At 35.7% G+C, this 21,557-nt stretch overlaps 1 protein-coding gene across 1 annotated transcript in view; it reads left to right on the plus strand.

Moving 5' to 3' along the window:
- The window catches only part of IL1RAPL1 (interleukin 1 receptor accessory protein like 1), a gene marked incomplete at both ends in the record, with an annotated part of 1,110,009 nt that overhangs the window by 807,866 nt on the left and 280,586 nt on the right, over positions 1–21,557 (plus strand). Inside the window, one exon of the mRNA XM_082865242.1 lies at positions 7,569–7,643. Within this exon, the coding sequence (XP_082721368.1) occupies positions 7,569–7,643 (75 nt within the window). The remainder of the gene's footprint in view (positions 1–7,568; positions 7,644–21,557) is intronic.

The raw sequence follows: 21,557 nt of genomic DNA on the forward strand, positions 1-21,557 counted from the left end.
GGCTTGGTTTTTCAAAATATAAATCATTGATCAGTAGTAAAATTCTCTAGCCTCTATGCATAATTGGAGGTGGCTGAATTGATTTATAAAAACGTGTCTCTTGATTCGTAGTATCTTATAAAACTACCCCTCTTGTACTGCCCCCGTATCATTAAGTAGCACTGCCCTTCAGGTGTTTGCTCAAGTGCATAACTGGGGATCCCCCTTAATTCCTAGATTTTCATTTACATTCCATATCAAATCCATCAGTAAATTTTGTCAGTTCTACCTACCAAATAGGTATTTAAAGGAAAAAATCCTACCATTTCCAGCAGCAGCACTAATGTATCATCACCATTTGGTGTACTGCTTCAATACCCTCCTTACTGGCCTTCTGCCTCCACACTACTCCGTCCTCCTAGACATGAACACCAAGGTGCCAGAGTGATACTTTTGGCATATAAATGCTACCAGAAGCTCTCTCCACAAGTCTCCAGTGCATTCTCATTAGGTTTAGAATAAAACCCAAGTCTTTTCCATGTTCTACAAGGCCGTGCCTGAATTGGCCCATGACTATCTCTGAACTCATTGCCGCTCTTTCCTTTTGTCAAGATAGGTATAATGATCTGTGCCTTCCCTCAAACATGCCAAGTGCACTCCCATTTCATGGCCTTTGCACCTTTCTCTGCCTGCCATCATCTTCCTCTAGGTATTTCCATGGCTGGTTCCCTCCTTTCACAGAGATCTGTTTCAAAGATCTTTAAAGCAGACTTTCCTGGCATTCCTCTAAAATAGCACCTGCGCTAGCTGCTTTGTTTTCTTTTTCTTTTTTATAAATTTATTTATTTATTTACTTTTGGCTGCATTGGGTCTTCGTTGCTGCACGCGGGCTTTCTCTAGTGCTGCAGGGGCTACTCTTCGTTGCGGTGCACGGGCTTCTCGCTGCAGTGGCTTCTCTTGTTGCGGAGCACGAGATTTAGGGGCATGGGCTTCAGTAGTTGTGGCACATGGGCTCAGTAGTTGCAGCTCGCGGGCTCTACAGCGCAGGCTCAGTAATTGTAGCGCACAAGCTTAGTTGCTCCGCGGCATGTGGGATCTTCCCGGACCAGGGTTCGAACCCATGTCCCCTGCATTGGCAGGCGGATTCTTAACCACTGCACCACCAGGGAAGTCCCGGCTGCTATATGTTCTACAGTACTTAGAACTACCTGATATTATGTTATGCATATATTCATTTACATGTATAGTTTCCATCTCCCTCTCTGGAACGCAAGCTCCATGAGAGCAGGAGTTGTGTCTGTCTGGTTCACTGTTATACCCTCTAGTAGCTAGAAAAATTCCTGGCAAAGAGAAGATGTTTTAAAAATATTTGTTGAAATGAATGAATGAACATATTTTTTAATTTGCATTATAAGCTACACTTATCAAACTATATGAATAAAATATTAAGTATCAAAGCTAGTCAAATTAATTTTTGATTTTCCTGAATACATACATTTTGATAGATTATATTAAGAGTTACATCCCTGGGAGTATTTGCTTTATCACTTTGACATGACTTCTAGATCAAGGTTATCATTTATATGGTGTTAGTTTGTTCATAAACCGCTTTCCCTGCACTCTCTGCTCAGTTGATTTGCCACTCCTTCCCCTTTGAGGCTTCTGAGGCTCCATGGCTCCATTGGGAGTTACCATAATTGTTTGCAACAGAAAGGAGAAATTTTGCCAATCCCAGTGCATTAGAGATAAGTGAAAAGTTAAGCACCTTTCTTCCCCCAAATGGCTTCACCTAGTATACACTCATATTTTCTCCCATCCATTCATTTTTTTTCTCCCAAGCAACATGAGGTTTTGTCTACTTGCTATATATCTCATGAGTGCTATGCTCCACTATTAAGAACTAATGTTAAAACACTCCAGACCGGGGCTTCCCTGGTGGCGCAGTGGTTGAGAGTCCGCCTGCCGATGCAGGGGACGCGGGTTCATGCCCCGGTCCGGGAGGATCCCACATGCCACGGAGTGGCTGGGCCCGTGAGCCATAACCCCTGAGCCTGTGCGTCCGGAGCCTGTGCTCCGCAATGGGAGAGGCCACAACAGTGAGAGGCCCGCATACCGCAAAACAAAACAAAACAAAAAAAACATTCCAGACCAAAGAAAGGAGAACTGAAATCCCATTTTGAGTCATTGAAACTCTATGAGTAATTCACATTCCGTTGACTTGCTAGGACAATAGGCAGTTGGTTGTCAAGTCTTATAAGTTAAAAAAAAGTACATGCAGACAGCAAAACAAACCAAAAATCTCCATTGTAAAATGACGCGTGTTGGTGGGATTGCCACAGAGCGTGTTTTATTGTCAGCTGAATAAATCTGTGAGTATTGTTTTGTGACCAGATTTAGCTGGTAGATTGAAATAGGGTCATAAAGAAATTACCTGAGTATAGCACTCATCACAATGCATCATATATGCGTTCTCATCTCATACATTCTTATGTATAACTCCATGCCTTATTGGTCATTTTATTTGTAATATAGTACTTATTATTTGCAGGTACTTCATAAAGGCTCTTGAAACTGACTCGGGGAGTTATATTTTAATTATGTATCTAGGTTGTAAGCTCTGTGAGGGTTAAAAGCTGTGTTTTGTTTACCTTTCTTTGAGTCCTTTACAATCCCAGTACCTTGCTTGCATATCTAAAAATCTTCAAAATGCTTTTGTTGAATTGTGTTTTTGAAGGATGGACCAGTTCTCCTGATATGGAAACTAATGTAGGAAATATTAATGATTCTTAAATTCGGAACTTAAATGCCTTTTGAACCCTTATCTAAATATCCAGTTCATTATTTTACAAACAATATTTTTTTTTCTTCTCAGGCTACAAAGAATGCTAAATGCTATTGTCCCAAACTTCGATGGATATCATTAGTACAGATGTATTTTCCATCTAATATATCCAGGCATTTAACCTGTTATCCTATTTAATCCTCACACCAAGCCATAGGGGAAAATGTCACATTTTTTATATAAGGAGACTGAGACTCATAGAGTTTAAATAACTTCTCCAACTTGCCAAACCAACCAGGTCTAACTTCTGTCAGAATTTATTAGACCCATGTCTCCCTGAAAAATATGTGTATTATCTTTCTTACCTTACCATAATGCTTCTAAGAAACAAAGCAGAGAAGGCACTACTTAAAATACATTTTGAAAAGTATCTATGATTTTGAAAGAACAGATTTTGTGGTAGGACAACTTTAAGTATCCAAGAAATATTAATTATTCTCAAGAGTATTTGAGGGACTAAACTTAAATTTTAGAGGGATGTCAAAACAAAGATACACTCATCCGAAATATCTCATATTTCTCTTCTCTTTAAGAACATTAGAAAAATTCGAGAATACTGGCCTCATTGCCCTGGTCTCTTGTCACTTTTGCTTTGGAAAATTGGATCCTCTTTTTCACTATTCCATAACCCAAATGTACATGGCATGGGGAAAAAAGAGAGAGACTTCATCTCTTCATAATTATTTAGGGAACGTTAACATAGGAATTATTCCTATACACAACTTTGTGTATACCGCCTTCCAGATGTTTCTCTAACTAGCAGCTGGTAAGCAAAACAAACGTCCTTTAAATTGTTCCTTCTACTCTGAAGAACGGTTTTGTCGATCGGGACATATTAATAACTCTGTAAAAGATTTTTATTTTAAAATAGAAATAAAGATTTTTAATTTCAAAATAAAAACACTTTTAAAATAACTATGTTATCTTTAATGTTGTCAATGGGATATTCTGAAGAATAAAATGAGAGCTTGAAAATATTTTTGTTGGTGGATTCATAGAAATATTTCAATGCATAGGTAGCCAGAGAAACATCTCTACTATAATTGTTGTGTATTTTTATTTGTAGACAAAATGTGATTAGGATTTAAAGTCAGCCTGTGCTTCATGTCACTACTGTCAGACTTGCTTTATTTTTTCAACGATTTCAGCTTAGTGAGTGTGTGTGTGTGTGTGTGTGTGTGTGTGTGTGTGTGTGTGAGAGAGAGAGAGAGAGAGAGAGAGAGAGAGAGAGAGAGAGAAGGAAAGAAAGGGTCCCAAAAGGAAAGATGTTTTCTTGACAATAAAATGTTAGTTGGTCTAGTCATGGTCTAATGCTTATTACTTTGCTTTTTATTGTAACTAATTTGTTTGAGTTCCTTCCAGTCGTACTTTTGCCCATGCAGAAAATGAAGAGGGCTTTGTGTTTGTGTGTTCATTTTGTTTGGTCATTACCATTCCTGCATTTGGTTGCCAGTTCTGTCTTCTGTCAATTTGATTCAACTGATATTTGTTAAACACCATAAAGTGTCAGAAACATTCAAATAATGGATAATTCAGCACATGTCTTTTCTTTGTGGCAGCACAATTGTTCGCCCTCAAATGACTGGACCTATGTCTTAGCTTTAATGGTCACCCCATTTCACAGTCATGTGTCAAATCTGTAGTCAGCTCTTGTGTTCTCTGACAGTTTCAGTTCACTTTTATCAAAGACAAGTGAATCATACAAGAAACATGCCTCAACAATATCCCTCTAGAGCATAATATCAGAACTTAGAGATGACAGATTGCACAGTACAAGTGCTCTGCTGTAGGTTATAGTCACTTATTTGTATGTTTTTGCTCTCCTAACAGATTGCTCACACCTTGAGGGGAATCATTGCACAGGACTAGTAGTTGCTTGACAGAACTGGGAGGCAAAGATCTAGCAAGGACTCTAGCTTGAATTTGCTCTTTTACCTTTGGCAAACCAGTTGTGCTTTTTACACCTCGGATCTTTGACCTCTAACACAAGGGAGTTGAATTATAGATTTGTCTGGGTATATTCCCAGGAGTGGGGTTGCTGGGTCATATGGTAACTCTATTTTTAGTTTTCTTAGGAACCTCCATACTGTGTTCTATAGTGGCTATACCAACTTACATGTACAAAACAGAAACAGACTCATAGAGAACAGACCTGTGGTTGCCAAGGGGGAGTGGGGAGGGAGAGGGGTGGACTGGGAGTTTGGGGCTGGTAGATGCAAACCATTACATTTAGAATGGGTAAACAACAAGGTCCTACTGTAAAGCACAGGAACTATGCTCAATATCCTATAATAAACCATAATGGAATAGAATATAAAAAAAGAGTGTATATATGTGTATAACTGAGTCACTTTGTACATCAGAGACTGGCACAACATTGTAAATCAACTATACTTCAATTAAAAAAAGAAAAAAAAAGTAAAAAATTAAGTAAATAAAACAAGGGAGTTGAATCAGCCCAGAATTGTTCACTATTGCCATTATTTTTTAACTTCTGATTACTGTAAGATATAAAGGCAGAAACCAAAGATATTCCAAAGCCACTATCACAATACCTAGCACATTATAGTGTCCAGTATACATCAGTTGAGTTGAATTGGATTTGGGGGGTTAAAATCTTGGACGGAATACTGATGTATAAGTAAAAGCAGAGCTACTTATATCAAGAGACGGGTAGGCAGTACAACAAGGTATGGAGTCAAGGCCCTCGGTCCACCCCTTATCTGTATCTGCATGTCACCTGCCCAGAGGGGCGCTGTAGAAACCATAGGGCTTTAGGGAACACAATTTAAAAATCAAAGAACTTAATAAGCTTATAATTTTTTTCTGGCTTGAACACTCTGATTTCTCTGTTAACTTGGAGTTGTCCCATGAGGATAATATGGAAAGATCTTATGCCATGGGGTGGGTGGTGTGTTGGGGTGGAGAACCACACAACCATTTTATATTTCTGAACAAATGTCCTATCTATGGATTTTATTATCTTTCTCTACAGATATTTTCTTTTATTATAAATTAGTGTGGGATGTGTTTGAACAGGGAACATTTTTCTCAGCTGCTTTCTATAACTGTTGAATTGTCTGCTTGTGACTCTATAATCACAAGCTTTTATAAATGGAGTTAATTTACTGAAGAAACAGGTTATTTTGATGCCATATTGCTTTTGAAGTTACCTGAAATCATTTGATAACCAGAGCCTAGGAAATGTGGCTCTTTGACCTATTAATGGTGAACTGCTTTGCCAACATTTAGTGACTAACCTACTTATTTAGCTATTAGGAGAATAAAAATCTGTTAAGATCATTTTAGGCAAGACATACAAGTATTTGAGGTTAATCAGAGTGATGTCAAATCTTTGAGAAGAATTTCAAAGTGATTTATCTCATCTTATTACCCCAACTTTCCTTTCCCCTTCCTTCCCATCCCTGTGTTAAATATTAATGAAGATGAATGAATAATGCATTCAATTAGTTATGAACAAAAGCTACTGATCCTATGTGAGGTTGGTCTTCCAAACAAGGACTCTTAAAACTCATTCCTGTTTTTCGGAGCTGGGATGCATCATCCGTTTGCACTGACTGTGTTTTCTGTTAAGGAGAGATAGAGGTGAGCTTCCGAAGCAGATTGCATTCTTGAATCCTCTGGTGATGAGGATTTGTGGCCACAACTCCAGGCACAGCTGTCTAGATCAGCCTTCTGGTTGTCAACCAAACTGGCATGTCCTCCTGGCAAGGAAGGAAGCCCGCAAAGCAAAATCATTTAATTTTTCAATCAATTTCAGCAACCCTTAATTGATCATTTCTGTACTTCTCACAGAGTGGAAGTTGCAGTGACAGATTTCACAGGGACCTGGGCATTTCCGTCAGAGAGGGTGAGGAGGGAGTCTTTAATGAAGGATCACTGACTATTTGTCTAAAGTCCAGATAGTCTAGTTAGCTAGGAATGAAGTATGCAATGGGAAACCTATCTTCAAGATGCTTAATAGCCAACTCTTAGATCTGTGCACTGATCATTGATAAATTGATAAGTGCACAGAGCAGTAATGTGTAGAAGCTAAAAATCAAAGACATGCAAATTAGCAATAAGTACTATAAAATGTCATGGATAATAGTAATAAGGGGTTCTGACTAAATGAAAAGTATTACTTAAAATATAACTTGGTGACTACTTTTATGCATGTTTGAATATGCTGCTTGTATTTGTAGTAATGTAATGCCACATTGCTGCCTCATTTATAGGAGATGTATGTGAGAAATACTTAATCTAATTACTAAATTATGGGTTTTGAGGCAATGTGATCCAGGATAGGGAAACTAGGAATGGGATTAAGAAAAAAGAGGCAATATTATGCCCCCCCAAAAAATCATTGAAATGCACATTACAGATATTATGTGTATCTTTAATTAACATAGAGAAAAGGTAGGGTACCCTTTAAAAAGGAAAGCAAGGTGAAAATTGAAAATATTTGGTGAAGTACAATCGTACGTTCTTAAGGACTGACCAATCCTGATTCTGTACTTCAACAGTCTCATGTGACTGCCAATTTGGTAGTGTTATATTTCACTCATGTATAATCTAATAGCTTTTCAACTCGCCTGAAGGTACTACGTGCAATATGTAAGTCATTACTTGGTAGAATGCTTTGACACACTACTCAGAGAATGAAAACTACTTGGGAAAATAAACTGTGTTCTATCCTTCAGTTTATGCAGCATAACTATAAGTCTGTATTATTATTGTTTTTCAGCCCCTCTGACTGATAAACCACCCAAGCTTCTGTATCCTATGGAAAGTAAACTGACAATTCAGGAGACCCAGCTGGGTGAGTAATTCCTTAATTCTAGTTAATACACTTTTCTCGTTACATTCTGACTGTTAATAAGCCTAGATTGTAACCTGGTGTAGTACTCTGAGCTAAGCCCATGTTTATTTAAAGGGAGCAAAATTAGAAAATACCAGCAAATACGGCGTATTCCATCCCCCTGGTGCGTGCATTAGGACCAAGCTGGACATATGGATGTAAAAACTCATGTGTTAGTTAGATGGTTGTTGAAAAATTAGATGGACTGAAGGGTTTGCTGATGGTATTATTTTGTCATTTTATAAGGCTTGAATTGTTGGGTTATTTAAATTTATGTTACTTATTTATTTATTTTTGGGTGCGTTGGATCTTCGTTGCTGTGCGCGGGCTATCTCTCATTGCGGCTAGCAGGGGCTACTCTTCGTTTCAGTGTGCAGGCCTCTCATTGCGGTGGCTTCTGTTGTTGCAGAGCACGGGCTCTAGGTGCGTGGGCTTCAGTAGTTGTGGCATGTGGGCTCAGTAGTTGTGGCTCGTGGGCTGTAGAGCGCAGACTCAGTAGTTGTGGCGCACGGGCTTAGTTGCTCTGCGGCATGTGGGATCTTCCCCAACCGGGGCTCGAACCCATGTCCCCTGCATTGGCAGGTGGATTCTTAACCACTGCGCCACCGGGGAAGCACTTGAATTGGTTTTAAAACAGGCAGTGTGGAACTGTTTGACTTACAATACCCAATAATATGTTAAAATACAATTTTTTAAAATTGGGGGAAAGGGTAGAGATTCATTAAAGTAAATGACACTGTTACAGTTAAAAATCATTTTTATCCAGCCAAATATAATGGACCTTGTGATAGTTAAGTTATGGATAATATATTCATAAAATGTGAGTGAGTGGCTTTTGGTTAAAGGACTGAAACATAAGAATAGGTACAGAATATTCTGCCTTGGTAAAAATATCTAGTCCACAAATAAGAATTTTAACATATTTATCTTAGAGTTAAGTCTAGAATTTCTTAGTCTGATTTATCTATCTATATTTAGTTATACCAAATTATGGGAAATTTCCCCTCTTGTTTATAAATATATACAGCACATTCAATTATATTTTTTATTTGAAATATGTTATGCATGTATGTATATATCATAAACTTCAGCAGAAAATTAGTTGTTTTTAGTGGTTTGATATAAAAGGTTATCAAAAGTATAATTTAAACCATATATTCATGTTTGTTAAGGAATTTTTTCTTACATTAACCATTTGAAAGTAGAAATGAATTTAATGAATACAACTAAAAAAAAATTCATAGTCCATCCCTTATGTTATCAATGTTATTATTGTCACTGGGGAGAGAGTTTAAATCAAAATTGTAAATCTGTCTTCAAAATGAAGATTACAGATCTGATAATCTTTACTAATAGCACATCCACAGTTATAGTGCAAAAAGATAAGATGATGGTTTTAGAGACTATAAAATTATTGTAGTCAACAGATTTCCAGCATTGAAAATATTCACTCACTTTGAGGCATGAGCATATGTAATTTTTATACAAGTCAGGGTATTAATGTTTCTTTGATGATAAACCTAAGGCTTTGGATTAATTCCATATACATGCAACTAGTTTTATAATTGTCATTATTTTGAGATGGGAGACTACAAGCAGCACTAAAGCCATGCTGTATATGAAACAAACGTATTAAAATTGTATCGTGCTCTTTACTCATGCTGTGGTATATTGAGGTATAGTAGATGTTATTGCTACTTTGAAAAGAAATTTTGAAATATAAATTTTCCTAAGCGGCCATTCTCATACAGACCTTTCAATAACTCCTAGGAAGATATATTTCTAAGAAGTTATGCAAAACTATAAATATCTTGGACCAAGAGGGAGTGGTTTATTGTCCCAGTTATCTGTAATGAGCATAGCCAAAATGATATTAATTGTATCTCTTTACTTGAAAAAATGATTCAAAGAATTTTACAATAGATGGTTGCCCATTGGGTTTCCTTATATTGTCCCTGAATTTGGAATAAATCAAATTGTTCTGTCTTCTAAAATGTTTTACAAATGGAATAAATAATTTGTGAAGCTTTCCTTTTTTTCAAAAATTACTTTTTCTTGAACAAAAATTATAAAAACAAATCAAATTGAAAATATGAAAATTTCTTATGCAAATTGGAAGGTTTGGCTGTATATTTGTTTGAAGAAAGATGGGCATGTCTTGATAACAATCAAAATGCTCCAGAAAATACTCTAATTAACTCCTTTATTGTCACTGCCGAAAGGAACACCTTTTAAACACCAAGTAAACCATAGACATCAACCTGGGACTTGTATTGTTTTAAACAACTTTCGTTTTATTTTCTAACTCCACTTCTCAGTGTGATACATCATTTACTAGTTTGAGAAATTTAACCTTAATCCATGAATTTTTGAGCAACAGTTGATTTGAAATAACTACCTTTTAGTGTTGCTACTTTAATAGTATTGGGGTAGGTGAACAGCTGATCACAAAGGATAAGTGAAAATAGGAAATAATGTTAAGGACCAAAAAAAAGGAAAGACTCGAGATGCCTAAAATATGTTTGTTTTCTACAATATGTACTTTGATTTTTCACCTCCTTTGGGATTTAATTTTTGCCCTTTCCAGATTTGAAAAAGCTATTAATTTCAACAGGCTCAAAATGTGTTGTCAAATCCTAAGGAAGGGAACTGAGTGAAGAGTCATGGGCGGGGGAGTAAGGAGGGTGGCCAGGACCAGTGATAGGGAACCTGTAAGTGGTGCCTACTCTCATGAGATGGTGAAAATCTCCAACAGAGTTTCATTGATCAAGAGCTTGGGGGTCTGACTCAACCTGGTCCTAAATTGAGGGTTAACCTCAGAGGTTAATAAAACTACTATGTGAGTTAATTATAAGAACAATCATTAGAAATTACACAAAGCTGAGTTAATACATGGCTGGTGACCTAACATGAACATCTTGGCTAAGTTAAACACATATCCATTCACCTGTCCTTGGTAACTAAATCCATCAAATCTCCAGTTTGTGTATGAATATATAAAACATATTAATAATGAATTAGATAAAATCATGAAATGCATAGATTTGTTTTCATCTCCAAATTCTCCTTTCTCTGCCATTTGCTAGCCATGCCTACCTTTCCCTTTCCACATCCCTTTGTGTTATCCTTTTCTTATAATTCTTTCATCTTCTCAAAACTGGAAAGATTCTGATAGTGATAATTTAAACTGTTTCAGTATAGAAAGCAAAAGCCACCAAAAATCAAAGTACTTAGGAAAAAAATAGTACAATAGTAACTAAATTCATATTAACCATGTAAATTGGTGGTTTTGAATTTCAGTCAATATGGGGTTATAGCCTAGTATTTTCATTTTAAGTGGCATCTATATGTTATTTCTAAATATGAAAAAAAAAACAAAAACAACTCTGTCCCTTTTAAATAACTTTCAGGCATCAGCGAATATGTGGACAGAACTTTCTTGGGCAAAGGGCCCAGAAATCACACTGTGCAATTCTGAAGGTCAGTCCAGGGGGTGAGCCTGACTTAGTCTTTTCAGGTGGTTGTAGTCAAGGGAATCAAAAGACAGACACCAGTGTCTTGCTGAACTTGAGCCCTGAGGATGTCAATCAGATATATGGCCTTCTTATGGCTTGGAGCCCATTTTCAGAAACTTCTAGTACAGAGGATGTTATATTCATCATTACCAGACTTTCAAAGAGTAGAAATTCATTCCACCCTTGTCCTAGTAAGACACATTATACTTTACAACGTAGAATTTACTGAAAATTATCATTAATTACTCATTTAGATATGGGTATTTCTTTATTTAAATTTTGCTTTTTGCTTTAAAAATAATTTTATAGGTTAGTTTTACAGGTTAATTACAGGTAGACCTTTGGGGGAAATACAGAAAAGAATCTTGTTTCTTATACTTTATGTCGTAGAAACATTCTGCTCCTATTAAATATTCTGAGAAAATACCCCTTTAATGGCTGCATGACATCCATGTGAATGTCCTATAATTTCACGTATATTGCTGGAAATTTGGATTTTTCCAAATTTCATTATCATAAATAATGATGCAGTTGTCTTTAATCATACATTTTCTCTTGACCTATTTCAACAGGACAGATTGCTAAAAGGAAATGGGTAAAAGGAAATAATTTCATCAAAGTTTCTTGCTACATAGTTTCAGAATTCTTATCAGAGTAATACAGACTCTCACTAGAAGTATGTAGTGAGTTTAATAACTTTTAATTTTTTTGATACAATGCATAAAATGATACATCTTTGTAACATAGAGCTCTTGAAGGAAAACTCACTTTCCTTGGGTATCAGAATCACTTCTTCCTTCCCCCCTTAGCTCCTTCTCTTCATTCATTGAATATGAGTGTGGCCTCTCTTTTTCAGGATTATCCTCATTTGGAGGGTTTCGAATAAATCTAGTCCATATTGTTGAAGAAATATAGAAACCTAATCAAATGTCTGCAGTCTCTATCCATTTTTTTTCTCTTGCTTATCCTAATGCTCAACTGAAAACTTCCTCTAGAGCCTGCGTTTCTTAATATAAGTACACAGTAATTTTGTGATGTGCTCTGGGCATAGGGGATGTCAATAAATACTAATTGACAATAAGGTATACATGCCACAAAGGACACACATCTCCAAATTTTCTGTAAGAAAAAAGTAATGAGACTGAACTGAATAAGCTGCTCAACAGTGCTTTTGTTTTTCTTTAATATCCACTTTCTTTTGTTAAGTTTGTTAAAAAGAAAACACATGTATCTGAGTTACAAGGATTCACCAGATGTTAACATCTCAGGGAAAGTGGTTGATGACAGTATTGAAACCTCAAATTTTTAAACATCTGTCCTCGTAAAGGACACACTACACATGTAACTTTATCCAACTTAACTACAGGCTAATTAAAATGTCACACTAGAACTTAACTAACACATCTTGCCCTGTTACACCATATTATAGTTTGCAGAATTTTAAGTTTCAAGCAGACTGAGGGAAAAATGTCTATATAATAGATCCTGATTGATAATTTAATAGGAAAACTTTTGCCATGAAAATTTTATGTTTAATTTACTGTGTTGCTAAAGTAATTAGTTATGGAAATATATTCTACTTCAATCCTTTATATGTTCTGGAACTGTATATATGCATACATATATACATATAGTGCATGGAATGTGTTGTATTACAAATATACTAGTTGAGTTTTTAATCCAAGGAAAGTATATAGGGAATTATTTTATGGAGTGAAAAATAGCCCTCTAACATTTACTATCTAGTTCTATATTTTCATAGCTGTTATTTTCTTGAAACAGAACACATCCTTTCTGAATAGTTACTTAATTAGGAGGCCTGTTTGTTTCCTTTCTGGAGTAGGGAAGTACTTTATGTCAGTATCCTAGAAACAAAACAATTCAGGTGTTGAATTTGATACCTTATTCTGAAAATGACATACAATATTGATGATGCTAAAGAATACTTTGTTGCTGAGTTATGCAAGTGATGCAAATATGACCTTCCTTCCCAGAGGTAAGGAAGTCAGGATTGACTGTTTGGGTTTTTCCAGCCACAATTGTTCTTCTGGTTGTCATCAGCAAATGTAATGCTGTTGACTTTGGTTTTACTGCTCCATGTGGAAGATACAAAACATATTTTCACTGACAAACTCATATGAAAAACCATAAAACTTCTCTTTCACTCTGGATAAAAACATTTGTATCCAAGTCTTGATTTTAGATGACAAATGATGTACTCGTTGCCCACTTAAGAAAGACATGCAGATCAGCATAGTTCTACTGCCCGAAATAAAGCTTGCTAGACATAAATTAGAGCTTCTGGGCAAATAGACATCATAATTAAAGCATGTAAAGGCAAATACAGACTGGTGTTATAATTATTTAAACTGATGGCATTCAGGTCTACTCAGTCCAAATTTATTGTGCCAGGATGAATGAAAGTAATAACTCTTGACAGCTGTTGTATTTTACTTCTGAAACCAAAAACACCTTAAGAATTGTGATTCTAACCTGAAGAGGAATATTTTGATATTAGTATTTATTTAACATTTCATATCCTTAAACAAAAGATGAATCAAGTAATGAAAGCTAGTATTCATATTCTTAGATCATTATATGGCCTAGCTTATATGATATGAATCTCACAGATTCTCAAAATCAGTCTTTCCTTATGCTAGAGAGGAAGATTAGGTTGGGGGAAAATGCAGCTTTGCATGTTTGCTTTAAAAATTACTAGGTAAAAACTCACAGATATAGAGAACAAACTAGTGGTTACCAGTGTGGGGAGCGGGGGGGAGGGGCAATATAGGGAAGGGAGAGTTGGAGGTGCTGCAAACTGTTGGGTGTAAGACAGGCTCAAGGGTGTATTGTACAACATGGGGAATATACAGCCAACGTTTTGGAATAACTGTAAGTGGAAAGTACCGTTTAAAAATTGTATAAAAATTTTCTTAAAAAAGGTAAAGAATGGCTAAGTAGCAATGATGAGAACAAACATACACTATTTTTTTAAATAACTTTTACTATTTTTAATGTTAAATAGCTTATTGCAATTACCCCTCAATCCAGAAAAAAAATCAAAACAAATATTAAAAAAATTGCTAGCTAAGCAGAAGTCAGACTTCCTTTTTAAGTGTTACATGCTCGAGGCCTAGTGCTAGGACAGGCTTGAAACCCAAAGAAAGATGGAGATGAAGGTTAGAGCGGCTCCTATGGGCCATTGATTTCTGAATGTTTGGAAGCCAGCTGAAGCACTTGTATTTAAAAAATGGAATAGAGAAAATGTGAGTCTGCTGGTTCTTACTTTGGAAAAGGGCCAAAAGAGAGAAAAGAAAGGAAGAAAGAAAAAGTGCAAGAAAGAGTGTTGTCACAAAACCAGAGTCTTTTGAAATTCCCAACTCCTGGTGTAGTTCTGGTCTAGTTTGTTGGACACTAACATGAATCATGCAGATTGCTCTTTTGCTACAGCACTGAGAGTACAGTTTTGTTTGTCTGTGGCCAACTAAGAAACTAGATATGTAACTCTTCACAATTCTAGATTTAGAAACCTTAGGAAGTGGAGGGACTTTGATAGTTATCCAGTCAAATTCTTCTCTTTAAACTGATGAGAAAACAGAGATCAAAAATGGCTACATGTTTTTATATCACAAAATTTTCAAAAACAAACACCATCACCATCATCATCATCATTTTTCTTCTTCATTATTATTATGATTATTATTATTTTACTATTTTGGTTACTTACAATAAAGAGGCAGCATATAGCAGAGGTTCCAAATTCAGGTCATTCTGTCAGACAGACCTAGGTGACAATCCAGCTCTACCACTTAGCTCTGCTGTAACCTTAAACAAACAACCCTCATTTTCCTAGTCAATAAAAAAGACACCATGATAATACGTAGCTCTGTAGAGTTAGTATGGGTATTTAATGAGATAATGCATGTAAAGATTAGTACATTGCCTGGTATATATTAGGTAGTCAATATGTGCTTGCTGCTGTTAGTTGAGATATTTCAATGCTACACATATATGTATATATGGTGTAGATATAATATATAGAGATATATAAAGAGAGAAAGAGGAGAGAGATAATGCTGTATATACAAGATTTCTGAGCTACATTTTGAATGTCAATGATTGTTTGATCATGTTTATGTTCTTATTAGAATGTAAGTCTGCTATTGTACAGGATGGATAATATTTTAGACAATTTCCATCTTCCATCTAAGAACAAAATATGAATACTAAATTTTTCTACTTAAATGAGACTTTATCTTAAAGAAATTACTGATTTTAGATTACTTAATTGTTCAACAAATCTATCCAAATGCATACGGTAAGTACTTAGTCATAGCAGAAGAAAATGATACCCATCCTTTAAAAAATGACCATGTAATGGACACTATGCCGCACGAATTTGTTAATAACCATCAAGAAGAAAGACTGAAAAAATTACTTTTTCAACTAAAGAACTTCAGATATAGTATTTCTTAAGACAAGGTACATGAGAATAATTTTACAAAGCAAAGCATCAAACCATTATGCCTGTCAAGTTCCTCCAGAAGGTTTTGGCAATAGCCTTATTCATTTTATAGAAAAATACTGCTTTTCCTCTGACAAGTACTATTATCTTGAAAGTACAGAGCTTGAAAATACAAAGCTTTCTGAGTTGTTCTTAATGATTGAAGTTTACTGCATAGAAAAATGCAGTGAGTATCCTATGTTAACAAGAACTTCTGAATTTGCAAAGTAAATGCCAATTTATCAGAAATAAACCTATCAAAGGACATAATGGTGTAGAATATTAAAAGAGGTTTCAGAATAAGAATATGTACCACATGACTGATGTTCATTAAAATAGAAACTATAAAAAGACCCACATCATTTAAAATTTGAATATAAAGAGAGATGTTCATCCATAAATTTCCTCTTGAATTTTGGCTAAATAACTGAGCATTCCTAAATTATATGCAGACTCTTCATGAAAAATAACTCATGCTTGAATATGATTATAAAAATAGGATACCAGTATTTTATGGTCTAACGTTAACACACTTAGCATTCCAGTCATACTTTACCAACTTAGTATGTTCCTACAGATTTATGGGTAAATTGAATCATCATAATTTCAGAGAAGTGTTCCCTTCATTTTTGATTGATCTTTAATTGGTAGTGGCTTAACATGTCAGTTTTAAGAGGCTCTGACCCCCAGTTCTTTTAAGCAGCTAATGATCAATGAAAGATTTATATGCACAAGGGAAGTACTCTATTTAAAGAAACTCTGTGGTGAATAATTTTATATAAGAATCTTTTTTGTAATTGAATAATCACCCCTATAACTTTTCTCTGTGTTAGTGAAGATTTTTACATTTTCATAAGATGTGGTTCATTGATATAAAACTGGCAAGTGGTATTTCTAACTAACCCAGATAAAGGATCATCCACCTATCACTGCAATATGGCTTCCTCTTTATCAGTAGAAACTGGTGTCCGCATTGTGACTTTTTGCCTCCTCTGAGGAAATATTAAATTTACTTTACCAGCCTCAGATCAACAGAAATTCATTTTAATTTAATTCTCAAAAATTGATGTGGTAGGGTAGATTCTTTGAGTAACCAGACTATCTCATGTTCATTTATGACTAAACAGTTTATTTTCATAAGAGGTACATTTTGAAGGCCATCGTACAATCTTATCTGCCTTGATATTATTGAAATGTATCCAATAGAATGACTGTCCATGGTGTCATTTGTTTTTATATAGCTATAACTGTTGTTATTTCCAATTTTAAAGAGAGCATTTTGTATTTTGATTCTTCTAGAATTTATATGGACTTTTTCATTACATCATTTTGTTGATTACTTCCTTTTTTCTTAATGTATTCCTATGCATTTAATAATGTTTAACTTTTTAATATGAAAGCATATACAATGAAATTTGATCTGTTACTTCATGAATGCTTAAACGTTCACATTTTAAGATATGCCTAAATGTATGCTCCAAAACATGCCAGATAAGGGACTTCTCTGCTGGTGCAGTGGTTAAGAATCAGCCTGCCAATGCAGGGGACACGGGTTCGAGCCCTGGTCCGGGAAGATCCCACATGCCTCGGAGCAACTAAGCCCGTGTGCCATAACTACTGAGCCTGCATGCTGCAACTACTGAGCCCACGTGCAGCAACTACTGAAGCCCACAGCGCCTAGAGCCTGTGCTCTGCAACAAGAGAAGCCACGGCAATGAGAAGCCCATGCACCGCAACAAAGAGTAGCCCCCACTCGCCGCAACTAGGGAAAACCCACGCGCAGCAACAAAGACCCAAAGCAGCCAAAAATTAATTAATTGATTATTATTATTTTTTTTTTTAAACATGCCAGATAAGCCCAATGCATACAGTATCCAGAAGGTTTTAAAACCTGCGCCTCACAGCAAACTCTCAAGAAGAGGCCTCCTTTGCAATTCACCACACACAAGCCCAATGTTACTTTCTCAGAGACACTAAGGATTTTTTAAAATTTTGTAGTTAAGATATGTAAATTTTAATTATAGCATATATTATCCAATTGAATAATTAAGAAAAATAAAAGTAAAAAGCTTGATAAAGAGTTTTTAATTTTCCAGTGGTCTGAAGATATCTCCCACTTCCACTTCTGGTCCACAGTGAGCATGAGAGAAAGATTTCAAGTTGCTGAGGCGTCCAGGAAAGTCAGTACTTCCCTCTCCCCTCCCACTACCCCGCAAACTTACAGGCAGGCTACAGGCTTTCTCACTCTTGGAGAATTTTTGTTTCCAGTTTAATAAAAGCAGGGTACTTACCTCAGACTTGCCTGACAAAGAATTGTGTTTATAGAAACTTGGCACCTCTTTGAGTAGGAAGAGAGCAAAGGAAAGTGCATTGCTTTTCTGGAAAAATTAAATTAAATTCATCCTGTCACATCAAGCTATCCTTAGAGATAGGATACTTACAACATGACTTGTTCTAGGAAACATTTGCAAGGCATTTTCATATGTTGTCTCATTTCGTCTTTTCAACAGTCTGTGATGTTTGTATTGTGCTTCCATTTTGTGACCGAAGCTTACGTTATAGCAAGTAAGCACGTGCTATAACGTGCTTACGTTCTTGGAACATTTCTATACACTAGCGTATTGATTATTGTTTCTTTCTTCACTCCTTTGTTAAATTCTAATTGTAAATAAATGCTCTCTTAAATCCATGACTCTTCTGCAATATTTAGAATGATCTCATCTTATCCTTATGGACTACAATATTTAGAATGGTCTCATCCTATAGACTGCTTCATTTTATTTTATCCCACTGTTAACAGATTCTGTGTCTCATCAAATAGCACATCTAGTAATAATGCAATTGAATATGAACTTGTCCTTGAAATGTTTCTCAGGGTTTTTTTTTTTCCCTATTCATTTGCATGTCTCCTCGATCTGCTTCTGTTCATCTTTGCCTCCTATTTTCTCATTCCCATTTTTTTGTACTTCTGCTCTCTCAAGTACATTTTAACAGACACTTTTCTTCCTCTACTGATCTTCAAGCATGAAATTTCTTTTCAAGGCACTTAAGAAAATGGGAGTACTTAGAACATTCATGAACAGAATGTCCCGTGAGCTGCAAAAGTTAATGTGAAAAAAGCAGATAGAAGAGTCAGTTAGTTCATCAGTTTTTACTCTTTAAAAACAGCAAGTTATCGTCCTTTCTTAAACAGCAAGCAGAAAGCAAGTGTTCTCATTTCACTTCTTAAAATAGACAAAGTAAAACTAATAATTGACTTGTCAGTTTACTGTGACTATTAATTCCCTGTGCCCAGAGTTGGTTTTTGTAAATTTAGGATTCACATTTTCTTTCCGAATATAATTATCTGACTCTACATAGATAAGTAATTTAAAGACTACTGATTGTTTGAGCATTTAAAGTTAAAAACTATGTAGACATTGGTAAATTATCCGTTTAGAAAACCTGTAACAATTGGATTAAAATTAATGTTAACCCAGAAGTTAAATTGGACTTACGATATTTTTATGACGTTTACAGTGCATCTTGCACATGGCTTGTAAATATACCTTAACTTTAAAGAACTTGGTAAGATTTTTATAGAAATGGAGATTCTTTTATAATGTAAATGCATGCTGCATTAACATAACAAAGTAATTTGCAATTTTTCCTATGGGCTGACATTTACTAGGTCAAGGCCCCACAAACAATGGTATCAAAAAACCTCCACCAATTGTAAAAATGCTTTTATGAATGAAAGTAGCATAGTAACTAAGTTAACACTCTGTTTTAAACTTCAGTGACTAAAAGGACCTAAGCATTAATTTATTTTATTTTCACAACAGCAGAATATTGAAAACAAGATGGAAGTTGTCTTTATTCTAGCGTATGAGAACAGTTTCTCAATGGGGAAATAAGACTAAGATTCTCAAAGGTTGTTGAAATAATGATAAATTCTCTTAAATGCAGATGAGCATTTTATGTTCAGTTTAGTAATTTGGAACACACGTATTTTAATTATTTTAATATTATAGGTTAACATTTTCACTTTTAATTTACATTTCTTCCTCTAAATAAAGAGGTCCTTGGCATCATGGTACACTGACACAAACCAATGGGCCTGTCTTGCCCCTGACTAACTGAGAATCTCAGTGACCTGAAGATCTTCATCGCCAGATGAACTGTCTATAGCAATGATTTTTAATGCGGAATGAATGACATAAATACCTGTAGAGCTTTTACAAAACACATGCGCCTGGTTTTCTAGCTCTCCTGCCTCCCCTGTACTTGAAAATTTAACTTATTAGATCTGAAATGGAGGTTGAGAATCACTGTTCTCTGTCCTGTTGGGACTTTTAAGTTCTGCAAACAGAAAATTCTTATAATTATGTCTCCATATCTATATATGTCTATGTCTATACCTATCTATATCTATATCTCTTCTGACCTGGTGGATCTGATGTTTTCGTAGTCATAATCAGGATTTCTATACTTTCTGGAGCTCTTTGCAATGCGTACGAGGAAGCTAACAGACACAAACACATCTAGGTTATCTCATCAGTCAGGTTGTTATTGTCAAGAAAGAGAGACTCTCTAACTCAGGCACAGAAGGTACAAATGAGATCTGGATGTCCTTCCAAGTGGAAGCTATGTATGATACTGAGGACTGAAGGTGGGGATGAAGTAGAGAAAGGGAACTTCTCAAAGCCTAGTAGAAATTCAGCAACAATGTGCGTCACTTAACCTTTCTGAAAACTTATCTTAGTATCTTTATTAGTTTCCTGTGGCTGCTGTAACTAAGTACCGCAAACTTGGTGGCTTAAAACAAGAGAAATTTCTTCTGTCAACAGTTGTGGAGGCCAGAAGCTTGAAATCAAGGACTGCACTGCCTCTGGAGGCTCTAGGGGAGAATCTTTGCCTCACGTAATGAATGTCGGGAGGCTGTCAGCCTCCTTGACTTGTGGTCCCATCACTCCAATCTCTGCCTTTGTGGTCACCATTGCCCTCATCCTCTTCTGTGTGTGTTTGTGTGTATGTGTGTTTTGTCTTCTGACTGTCTCAAATCTCACTCTGCCTTTCTTTTATTAAACGCTTGGCATAAGATTTAGGGCGCACATGGAAAATCAAGAGAGATCTCATCTCAAGAGCCTTACTTTAATTACATCTGTGAAAAATCTCTTTTTCCAAATACAGGCACACCTTGGAAATATTGCAGGTTCAGTTCCAGACCACTGCAATAAAGTAAATACTGTCATAAAGTGAGTCACATGAAGTTTTTGGTTTCCCAGTGTATATAAAAGTTATATTTACACTATACTGTAAGTGTGCAATAAAAAAACAATGTACATACCTTAATTAAAAATACTTTATTGCTAAAAAATGCTAACCTTCAGGAAGTGGCATCAAAGATAGCCATAAGAAATGTAATAAAAAAGTTTGAAATATTGTGAGAATTACCATGTGACACAGAGACACGAAGTGAGCAAATGCTATGGCAAAAAATGATGCAAATAGAGTACCGATGCAGGGTTGCCACAAATCTTCAATTTGTAAAACAAACAAAAACAACCCACCATAACTTCAAAGCACAATAAAGTGAAGTACAATAAAATAAGATATACCAGTAAGGTGATATTCACAGCTACCAGAGATTAGGACACAGACATATCTTTTGGGGGGCAGCATTCACACCAGTATGGTATATATCACATGTTCTACTACATTCACAAAAAGTGTGATATTGAGTAAAAGTTCACAAGATGAATTAACAGTGAAGTGTCGACAAGAGCCCTCATTCAATGATTATCAGGGCCTGCTCCTCTGTGTGTGCCCACAGGGTGCGTGTGTGTGAGTGCACGTACATGTGTGTTATGTCTT

Source organism: Leucopleurus acutus, assembly GCF_964270905.1.
Source record: "Leucopleurus acutus genome assembly, chromosome: X".
NCBI classification, from domain to species: domain Eukaryota; kingdom Metazoa; phylum Chordata; class Mammalia; order Artiodactyla; family Delphinidae; genus Leucopleurus; species Leucopleurus acutus.